Source organism: Solanum dulcamara, chromosome 11, assembly GCF_947179165.1.
Source record: "Solanum dulcamara chromosome 11, daSolDulc1.2, whole genome shotgun sequence".
Taxonomy (NCBI): domain Eukaryota; kingdom Viridiplantae; phylum Streptophyta; class Magnoliopsida; order Solanales; family Solanaceae; genus Solanum; species Solanum dulcamara.
Window position 1 is genome coordinate 44,803,319 of NC_077247.1, and position 12,154 is coordinate 44,815,472.

Consider the following 12,154-nt stretch of genomic DNA (forward strand, 5'->3'; position numbering starts at 1 on the left):
TTTTATGTAATTCATTTAAAGATACTTATATAATCTCAAGATAACATGAATATGAACTTAATGATCTATCGAGTTAATTCTACCAAAATAATCTAGGATTATATTAAAATTATCTATCTGTTAACCGTTATATATGAGGATTATTCATTCCAACTTGAAATGATGGGATCGTGAACTTGTGGTTATTAGAGAGCCTCACTCACATGACGGGAGAGTAATATGGTGTTCGATGGTGTAGGATAAGCTATTTCCAATAAGGAAGGAAGCATTTGGATAGGTGGGGTCGGACAAGATAAAGTGGGTCCCTTAAAGTTCCCGTGCTGATTGCATTTCTATTTTGGTCTTGACGTAGTATATAGCAATTAGATTTACTTATTTATTTATTCTTTCTTTTGGAGCTTTAAAGACCTACTAATATTTATTTAGAACCCGTTTGGATGGGCTTATAAGTTGATCAAATTAATTTATAAATCTTTTTTAGCTTATTGTAGTATTTGTCTAATGCTAACTTTAAGTTATAAAGTTTTTAAAGTCAATCAAAAATGAAAAGTTAGAATTTCTAACTTTTTTTTAAGTGTTTAAAGTCATTTTCTTTGATTATAGAAATTACTTTTATATTCCTTATATTTTAACTAAATTTCCAAACTACCCTTTTTATTCTTTTAACCCTAAAATTCACATTATTTTCCTCATTTCTAGCACTTTTATCCAAACACTCAATTGTTTATTTATAAAAATAACTTTCAGCAGTTCAAAGTTCTAAAAGTACTTCATACATAAAAGTTATTTTTTTTAAATTCATCCAAACGGGCTCTTAATATATTCGGTGGTATTGATAAATGCATTTTGTATTCGATATAGACGCATCACATGTTCACAATAATTTTAATTCTTCGCCTCTAAATGAAATCTAACAAAAGGAGAAGAATCAAGTTCATAAAGCATTCTAATTCTACAATTATATTGCCGGCCTAAATAAATAGATAAAAATTGATAAGAAAACTCTTCCTAATATATTTGATTACTTTTTTTTTTACTTCATAGCATCACTACTGAAGGAGGTAAAAAGCTCTGGTATAAGTTGGATATTAGTGAGCTCCAATCTTTTAAGTAATTAGAAATTAAAGTAATATAAAATAATTAATCAGGAAAGGGGTTGTAACAAGGTCTCGACTTTTGACTGATAAAAATTAATTACCCATACATAATGAGATTTTTATGCATGCAACTAGTTCCGCATACACATATAAAGATACTGTTTAAAGAACCTTCTTTTCTTTAATTTAAGTCACCGCTTTGAGGAAAAAACATTTACATTATTAATAGCGTTTTGAAAAAAGTCACACTTTTCTATTGATATTTATCCGTTGTACTAATTGAAGATTGATTCGAATTAGTTTTTGACTGCAAGGAAAAATGCAAAGCATATGATATATATTTCAAAAAAGAAAATAACAACAAACAAACAACATCCTTATGATAGAAATACTAATACATTATATTTAAAATAAAAACAGCCTAGCTAGAGCTAGCTAGCTAATTAATCTATATATAGAGAATTTTCTTTGCACATCAACCACTTACACTTTTTCAAAACAAAAAAAAATAGATAGAAGTCAGTTGTCAATCGGTGGACTTATCCTCAATGCCGTTGTGATCAGCTTTGTGCTTTAGCTCATCAAGGTACTGCTGATAAGCATAAGAAGAAAATCCCCAAATAGCTAAAACAATTGAAATTGCTTTCACCCCACTCATCTTATCATTAAAGATAATCACAGACATAATCGGAATTAACGGCGCACCCAACGTAGTAATCACATTTGCAAACACAGCAGACACCTTCATAATCAACCCAAGCAGACAATAAGTATATAGCTGCCAACACACACTAATCCAAAATATTATCATAACATAAGATAATTTTCCAAGCTCGAAATTATGCATCTCCGTCTTCAAGTTCCTCCACTCTTTACTTGCAAATAAGCCAATCAGAATTATACACGTCGCGAAAAACGACTGACAAATGATAACGTCCATGATTTCTCTCAACGTATTTTTTTTTAGGATTTTTCTGAACATGAGTTCTGTTAAGGACAATAGTAAACCGAAACCAGCTGAAGCAATTAGCGTACATATAAATCCAATTGCATAATGATGCTTAGACGACGACGTTTTGTTTGAAGATTCATCGGGTTGTAACGCTAGGAGAACGGAGGAAATGGTGACGAGGGCGATAGAATTCGCGACGAGAGGCGTAATTTTTTCTAGTCTCATGAAGAGGGAGAACAAGACATTGAAGGCTAATTGACTTGAGGAAATTAGAGAAAAAGTTGAGGCTGGGAGGTATAAAAGGCCAATTGAAAATAAACCACAGCCTCCCCCAACTAGAAAGCCAAGAAATACATAGATAGATAACTTGACCATCATAGAAGGAGACTTTGCATCTTCTTCTAATTTAGGGATTTTATTGTTATTATTATTGGTCCAATTAAGGATCATAGGAATTAGGAGAATAGGAAAACCAATAGTTTCTGTAAGTGAAACCAACCAGGTACTGTTTCCGCCTTTGTCGTAATACAATTTTCCAAGTATTGTAGCTACTGACTGGCTAACAAGGACAATGAAGGTGTGGATACCTATCTCGAGCCATTTCTTGTACTTATTAACGGTCTTTGGAGTCGTCAATGATTCAGGTAAGACAATTACTGCATCCATCTTCTTCGTTTCTCCATCAGTTTCTTCTTGAACTGTGAATAATAAGCAAAGCGATTCTAAGTTAGCTAGCGTTTTTATTCATAATAAACATAAACAAGAACAAAGAAAATGCACATATAAAGCAAGGATAACGCAAACAATCTTTATAAAGTCATGGTATTATAAAAAAAAAATATCTATAGAATGAGATTACTTTAAGCATAATAATTTTATTATGTGTGGTACTATTAATGATGTAAAAAGAGTATTTATGTGATCATGTCAGTTACAAGGTGAGTAGAAACAAATCTTTATGATAAACATTGATTGTGTTACAACAAGTATTATTAAGTCACAATCTCAAACAAATTAATTGGTACCGATCATATATATATATATATATATATATATATATGCATCCTTCCACAGACATAGGTATAAATTTCTGAAAGGCTAAACAACTCTTAGAAGAGGATAAATGTGAAGCAAAATTAAAGTCCTAACATGACAACATTGATGACATAAAAGGTCTTCACATACACTACTGTCATGTAGATTGCATCCTTCCACTACATAAACATCGTGTGTTTTAATTTAATCTTAGTTGGCATTTATGATCTTCAATATTTATGATTTTTAATTTTGGGTGTTCACAAATATACATTTAAACTTGTACAAAGTTGAACAAATAGACACACATCGACGTCCTACGTGAAAACTCGCATGAGATATACTCGAGCTGATTTCTATATGTCATGTAACGCGCGTGTGTCTACTTGTTCAACTTATACAAGTTTAAGTACTTACTTATCCGCAGACCCAAAGCTGGAGGGCATATAAATGTCAGCTGAGGCAAGTTAAAAAACACATTTATGTATTATGCCATTTAAAAACAAGTACAGAGATAAACTTATTGAGTTGAAAATTCAACAATGTGAGAAATCTTACTGATGATTTCCAGCTCCTTTTCTGCAACACTTCCCATGGCAATTGACAAACTCTGTCTAAACTTCCTCTCTCTGTATATACTGGATTTAAGGAAAAGGTTGAATGAATCTCATGTTAGGATTCTGATGGCTTTAAATTGCATGAGAACAAAGGCAGAGTCAGGTAGGGGCGTAGGGCCCAAGGGTAGTTCATTCGAAACCATTTCGATAAAAAATTACATTGTTTATATATGATTAAATTATTTTTTTTATATATATATAGTAGATGTTGAATTCCCTTTGAATTCTTCTTAGGGGAGGAGCTAGAATACGGATTTGGCCGAATCCAATAACTTTTGCTCAAATAGTCTATTTGTATTAAGAAGTTAAATATGTATAAATATTAAATTTAGAATCCAGTAATAAACACTTGACATTCGTATAAATACAGAACCCATAAGGTTAATATTCTGATCTCGCCTTTGTTTCTTCATGTATTTATTTTTTCATATTTTAAATACACTTAATAAAAATCTTTGATTCCGTGAGCATGTGAAAGATGAGGTGGGTCAGAGGAGGGGGATGGGGTGAATTGTAGAGAAAAGAAAGGAAAAAAAAGGTTAAAGAATACATCAAAATAATTTGAATATTTTTGAACGGCTTTTACCATTCTTATGACATGCAGATACGTGGTACGTATCCTACTTTCTAATATTTGCACAAATTATTTACCTTCAATAATTGAAAAAATGGTCTTAAGTTGGATAACATGCTAATATAAGTTTAAACAGAAGGTCTGACGATGGAGCAGCTAAAGTTTGTTTTAAATTAGATTTTAGGAAGCAGAATAATTGAGTTTCCTTCTAATTTTATCACAAAAATGGTTTCTGTGTCACAATATGAAGAATTTACAGCAAAATGTCTTGGTCAAGATATTTATTTAAAAGTTCCCCTCGGATTTGGTTGATATAATTAGCAAGGATCAAATATATATTAACATCCAAAAATGGACCTTTCCCTTTCAATGTTACAAATAATAGCACAAGATTTTTATATTCAATTCATGATTACCTTTTCTTAATTAATAACAAAATAACAGTCGTCTATTTTGAATCACCTATTATTGTGGTATACAATGTGAAACAATTGATAACCGGATGGTTCTTGTTTTTCATTACTCAATCTTTCCCACACACCATACTCTCAGAGTAATATATCTTACTAATTAATTTCTTTTTGATTTGTTGAAAAAAGATGTCACTTTAAAAATATTTGAAAGGGTCCAATATTCTCTTCTACTATCTGAAAGAGTTTAATAAATATATCCTTCGTTATATTCTCAATCAAAAATAAATATCTTTTATTATACTTTCGGTCCAAATATATCACTTTTATTATACTTTAACACAAATTTATCCTAAATTTTGTTGGAAAGACGTGTGTCAAGCTCATAATCAAATGACCTACCCTCAATTTTAAATACACAATTTTTTTAGAACCCGTTTAACCCTACCCAAACTTATTTTCTTTTACTTTTCTTTTCTTTTTCTTTTCATCTTCTTGTCTGTGTGTGTTTTTGTTGATTTTGTTGTCCAAGATCAATCTTGAAACTTTTGGAAGTTCAATTGATGTGGTGCTTGACATTCCATTGGTTTGAATTATAGCTGTTAACTGGGACGAGCCGGGTCAAATCAGCCCATTTTTTTGTCCCATCGGTTCATGGGCCGGGTCGGGTTGGACTCAAGTTCGGCCCGGTCTCAATAGTGAAAATAATGTGAAAAAATCGGCCCATGACCCATTAAGGAATAGTGGCTGGAATTAATGGGTCGGGGCCGGGTGGGCCCATTGGGCCAGGCCGGATTGGCCCTTAAGGGTTGATTTTTTTTTCCAGCGTTTATGTATTCGAAAATTTGAGTCAATCATCAATATAGTGTATCGTTATCTAGTTAATTTAGAAGTAATTATAACAATTTATATACTCACAATATACTATCTATTATAGTGATATACTTAATTATATATTATATATATACTTACAATCTATATCTAATATACTAACATTATACTATATATGATAGTGATATAATTAATTATATATATACTTACAAAGTCTATCAAATATACTCACAATATACTATTTATTAGTATGTATATACTTACATTATACTATATATACATACTATGTATATCAAGTATACTAACATTATACTATCTATTATAGTGATATACTTACATTATATATACTTACAATGAATATCTAATATAATTTCAATATACTATCTATTATAATAATATACTTATGTTATATATTATATATATTTATAATGTATATGTAATATACCCACAATATACTATCTATTATAATAATATACTCACTATATACTCACAATATATTATCTATTAGTATGTATATACTTACATTATACTATATATACTTAGTATGTATATCAATTATACAAACATTATACTATCTATTATAGTGATATACTTACATTATATATACTTACAATGTATATCTAATATAATCACAATATACTATCTATTATAATAACATACTTATGTTATATAGTATATATACCTAAAGTAAAAATAATTATTTAATTGAATCATACAAAATTTGTATGGAAAAAATTAAGAAATGCAAAGACTTTGACTTTATTAATATATTGATAAAATTCAAAACATACAGATTGATATTTGACTTCTACATATTTTGAATCATTTTCTCCAATTCATCTGTATTAACATTAATAGGAATTGACTCATAATTTTCAAAATCAACAAATCCTTAATTTAGAGCAACTTGTGCCGAATGATCTCCAATTGACATTATTTATTCAAGTTCTTCGTCTTCTTCCGTGTCTTCTGCTCTTCCTTTATTCTTACGCTCTGATCTAATTCAATCTAAGAGGCAAAATAAAACATTCATGGCATTGCTCCCTAAAGAGTGTCGATTGTCTTCGATCTACTGTCTTTCTTGACTAAATGTGCTCTCCGATGCAACAGTTGGCATTGGAACATTTAGCACATCCCTAGCTATGGTTGATATTACTGAAAATTGTTTTTGATTGTTCTTCCACCATTCCAGTGTAGTGACACAATTTTCATCAAAGGTCTCTGCAATTTGTCTCAAATAATAATTAAGCTCGACCTGATTTATGCTCTGTTGTGATGTAGGTTATATTCTATTCCAAATAGATAAATTAAAAAAACCATGGACATGCATACCACGTGTTTGTCTTTTAGAAGATGATGGCACATCAGAAGGATAAGATAGAGGAACATTATGACTAGGGGTAGCATTATCAAGTAAATCGATAATGATTATATAATGTTTGAATATAATCATTTGTATCACTCATCGCCAGGATTTTCATCTTTTTCAATTTCTATAGAAGTATATATAAGGCGAACACATTCAGACATAATATTAAATTTCATATATGGATTTCACATAGCATTAATTAAATAAATAGGAGAAATAGAAAAAATATATTTTTAAATTTTTTCTATCATTCCAGCGACAGCTTCTTGGTAATCATTTTTCTTTTTATATTTCATAAGCAATACAAAAATTTCAACTAAATAAGCTCAAAAATTAAAAACAATAGGATAATAAGCGGCGAAAAATTCAAGAGTAGCCAAATAAATATTTTCTAAAAACAAAACAACATCATCAATTTTAGTCCAATCAGATTCTTCCAACATGACTTCAGAAATTTATATGAATATTGATTAAAAGTTATTGTTATAGGGGTTTTATAAATACTACAAGTCTTTAAAAAATCATAAGTCGAATTCCATGTAGTCTCAATTTATTCGGGCATTAATCTAGGTCTAAGATTATTTTCCTCGCATTTTTTTTAAAATTCTTTAAGTCTAGCTTTTCTATTATTTTCTTGAATAAAATCAACTGCATGCCTAATTTTTTTCAATTGTTGGCTCAAAAAAATAAAGTTCATCTTTTACAATTAAATTATATATATGACAAGCACATCTAAAATGAAAAATATCATCCAAAGGGAGGAAAGCTCAATTTTCAAAGAATTAATAGTAGCGATGTTGTTAGATGCATTATCAAAAGAAAATAAATAAAACTGTGTTGAATACCATAATATTTTGCAACCATTGATATAGAATCAGAAATAAATTGTGCATTATGTCTTCGGTCTTCATCATATTGAAATGCTAAAATACGTTTTTGCATAATAAAATCACTATTTATCCAATGACAAGTAACAGTTAAATAATTATTTTTATTTATAGCACGAAAACTATAAATGGAAGATTTGTTAATAACCAACATAAATAATATGCATATTATTCATAAAGTCTAAAAATATCTGATCTACAAGTACTACTAGGAATACCGTTAAACATGGATTATAAATTAATTGTATATAATAAATAAAAGAATCAGAAGAAGCAAATGAAAAAGGTAGACAACTCGCAGCTATCATTTTCGCTATAACTTCACGATCCCTCATTTTATTATGCGTCCCAATTAATTTTTTGGTCTGTGGTTTTTTTTTACATTGAACTGGCCCAGTAGCACCCTATTCGTTCTTTCCAACCAGGATGCTCATTGTCTAGATGTCTAGTCAATTGATCTATTCCACCTCAATTACCCCCGATCTTATGCTCGAATTTTTTTTGACACTCTTTACTTTGAACATTAGTTGTTTCGACTATGCTTCAAAATAGTGACATACTAGACTAGTTTTTTTCTTTCTTTTATAGGTCGTGGTAGAAGATTAATAGTTCTCGATTGAGCATTACCTAAATTTACATCAGGATTAGTTGGTGTAACATCCACATCATCATTATCATCTTGTTCTATTTCTACTTCAAATTATTTGGTTCTTCTATACCGTAAGTTTCTTGAAATTCATTTTCATTCATATCATGTGCACCTACACCTATTTCTCCAAATTCACTAGGTGGTGCTTCAGGCATACAAGAATAATCTCTACTTGTACTACCTCTACCGGAAGCATTTTTTTTCTTACTATCACTACCTCCGTCGGGATACAAATTTTTAACATTTTTCCCTATATTTTTTAATCTATCCATTATGCATATTAAACTAATAAAAATTATAAACACAAAAATTAAATATTTAAATATACTAAAATTAATTTGCTAAATAAAAACAAGAGAATGAACGATTATACCAAATTATCGGAATCAAACAAAGAATCGTAAAATTGATGAAATGTTGAACACTTGAAAGTTGAAAACTTCCACTTGATGTTGTTAATTGCAAAAAAATAATAAAAGATTGATATCACTTTAAGAGATAATTGAGAAATTGAGAGAATTAGATGATTGTTGGTGAAAAAAATGATTAAATGTTGTAGGTATTTATAGAAAAAATAATTAATTAATTAATTTTTTTTAAAAAAAAATAATTAAGCATATATTCAGATTTGGCAGTTAGGCCAACGGCTATATAGCCGTTGGGCCCAACGGCTCTTTTGGAAAATTGCCCAAAAGTTAATTTCCGGGAAAAAAAAAATCTCGAACTGGGCCGGTCTTACCGGTCCGAGTCCAAAAATAGATCGGAGCGGCCCAAAATATTTTTTTTACGTTAGGCCGGTGCCCGGTCCGATCTCCCCCGTGCCGGGCTCTTAATAGGCTGGTCTTAGGGGGGCGGTTAAGGGTCCGAGTCCAAAAATAGATCAGAGCGGGCCATTTTTTTTTTACGTTGTGCCGTGTCCGGTCCGATCTCTCCCGTGTCGGGCTTTTAATAGGCCGGCTTTAGGGGGCGGTTAAGGGGCGAACCGGCCCATTTGACGGGTCTAGTTTGAATTGACGAGCTAAATGTAGAATACGATTGTTATTTAAATTAGCAGTCAAAACTGATTTGAAGAAAAAACTTTGACTTTACTCCGTTGTTGATATTTGAAGCTTCATTAGGGTTAGGTTATGGGTTATTTTGGGTTCTGACAGGGACAAAAATAATCTGGATCCTTTGAATTAATCCCAACCCTTCACGTGTTCATTTTAAGATTGGAACTTATAATTAACGGATGAGAGGCATATTATAGAATGGATATATTTAGATTAAAAAAAAAGGACAATTTTCGCATATAGTCACTCAAAAATATCTTAATTATGTTTTATAGCTATAGTTTGCTAATTACAATTCGTAGCTATAGTTATAGCAGCGTTTATATAATTCGCGCATCGTTTGTATACGTTTGTATAATTTGTTATACAATTCGCAGTTTTTGTATAGCATTTGTATATTTTACTATACAATTCATACACAACGTTTGTATAATTCGCTATATAATTTGCAGTGTTTGTATATTTCACTATACAATTCGATTCATGGACAACGTTTGTATAAATAACGCGAATTATACAAAACTTAAACTGTATTCATGCACATCGTTTGTATAATCACTCGAATTATACAAAACTCAAAGTATAATTACAGCTAGATGTTTGTCGCGAGCCTCAATTAATTCAACTATAGCTATGTTAGCTAATTAACTAGTCTATATTTGCTATTCCATGTCATTTTCCCTAAAAAATTATAATAAATAATATATTTAAACTATTTTTGATAACACAGAAATAAATACGAACCTTTCCGTTAAAAATAAAATTTGGTAAATTGAGATCGAGATGTTGATAAGGAAAGATTCAAACCAAGTAAAGACGTACTCTTAAAATCTTTAGGGCAAGTATGATGCCAGAGAGGAGGTTCTCCATAAACAAATGTACTTTAGCTAAATTAGTCGAAAAAATACGTGCAAGAATCTTTTTCTAACTGAAAGCAAGTTCATTATTTAATATATTTTAAGTAAAGTAAAATCCATTTAGTTAATCTTTTTATTTCTCTTCTTTCTTAGAAGGTGTTCAATTTATTAAAAAGAGAAAATACACGTGGATTTACTTCAAGCACAAAGTCTGAACTTGTCATATAAATTGGAACATAAGAAATAACTCAATTAGCATTTTATAATTTTTCATATGTTGGATCTTAGCTTCAAAAAAGAATATGATTTTATATACTTGTGTGGCATCATACATTGCAATTTGCGGGTGATATATTCAAACTGATTTGTATATATCACGTACGACGTGTGTATCTATTTATACACACTCAAAATTTGGAGAATCAAGTTAAAAGATACACTGCATTCATGACAGTCTGGATCCATTACCTAATAACACTTTCCAAAATACAATTCATACGTATGTCCAAGTGCCTAACTCAGAGTCATGCAAAACATGCTTCTGAAAAATTCGTTTAAAAATACTGAGTTCTGGTCCCTACGTAAAGTCTGCTGAAATATCTTTCAATAACTCAATAAATATAGAGCTCTTTTGGATTTACTGAATTTAAGTAGCTTTTAAGTTTCAAGTGCTTAATGATTTTACTGAATAATAATTATTTATGGTAAAAAAAATTAACGAATTAATCAAAGCAGAATAATTGTTAAGCTAAAATAAGCCAAAACCAATAGGTTGGATAACTACTAAAACTTATTGTTTTTTTACTTAAAAACTACTCTGAATTTTACCTAAACACTCCAAAAAGTTAAAACAAACAAACAAACTTAAAAGCATTACATGTTCGGTGTAGGTATTTTCATTCAGGACCGTTTCAATTAACAAGATTGAGGGTCTAAATCAAATTCAAACTTCATAGAGAGATATTAATTTTTTTTATGATTTGATATATATAATATATATATAAATTGAATAACAATAAGACATCCAATGTTAAGGTCTACGAAAAATATGATGTACACATATAGACCTTATAAAGTAAGAAATGTAAAGAATGCAAGTTTTGAATGAAAAAAATATAAATATAAACTTTGTATGATAAAAACTTGGCTCAAGAATTTGAGAAGTTGGTATAATGATATCAAAATAGTGTGCACTATTTCAATATAATGATAACTTGTTTTAATGCCTGAAATTTAAAAAAAACACAAAAAAAATTGATCGTTTTGTAAATAGACAACAATAGATTTTGCATAATGTAAAAGGTTTGATCATTTGGGAAACTTCAGGATATTCAATAGTAATAGAGCAAAAATAGTGAAAGGTGAACGAGGAAGGTAAATATAGGGATAATAATGTGGGTTTATGTTAGTCGTCAGGATATAAATAAGGTAACAAAACAGACATGCACATAAGAAAGTATACTATAATTACGGATTGTCTAAAAGCTATTCTATTTCTCCATTGTTACAACGATTCTCACATTAAATAAGGCAAAAACTTATTAAATTTTCTAACCAAAAACTTCTTTTCAAATTTAACATTACATGAAATCTTTTTTAACAATATATATAATTTTATAAAATAAATTAACTTAGAAAAATAAGAAGGAGAGAGTAAGAAAAAGAGAGAATGGAGAAGATCAGAGAATTTCCGAAGTTCTTTCATTGAAAAATATGGCCATTTTATAGCCAGAGAAAGAGAAAAAGTAGTGGGCAACTTGCCCCCCTTTTAAGTGGGTCCCACAAAGTGGAACATCCACTTTAATAACACTTCCCTTTGGATGT

At 29.9% G+C, this 12,154-nt stretch overlaps 1 protein-coding gene across 1 annotated transcript; it reads right to left on the bottom strand.

The window, feature by feature from the left end:
• Positions 1 to 1,433: 1,433 nt before the first annotated feature.
• On the bottom strand, positions 1,434 to 3,717 carry LOC129874628 (probable purine permease 10). The gene is made up of 2 exons (XM_055949943.1): positions 3,643 to 3,717; positions 1,434 to 2,747 (listed from the first exon to the last, which is right to left on the bottom strand). Exons 1-2 carry the CDS (start codon positions 3,677 to 3,679, stop codon positions 1,624 to 1,626), a joined length of 1,161 nt encoding a protein of 386 aa, XP_055805918.1. The 5' UTR covers positions 3,680 to 3,717; the 3' UTR covers positions 1,434 to 1,623.
• Between the last annotated feature and the right edge of the window lie 8,437 nt (positions 3,718 to 12,154).

Excerpts from the sequence above, each read along its gene's own strand:
- LOC129874628 (XM_055949943.1), bottom strand. The coding sequence starts at position 3,679 with ATGGGAAGTGTTGCAGAAAAGGAGCTGGAAATCATCA. Across the intron at positions 2,748-3,642 it reads AAAGGAGCTGGAAATCATCA|TTCAAGAAGAAACTGATGGA; the intron begins GTAAGATTTCTC and ends TATTATTCACAG.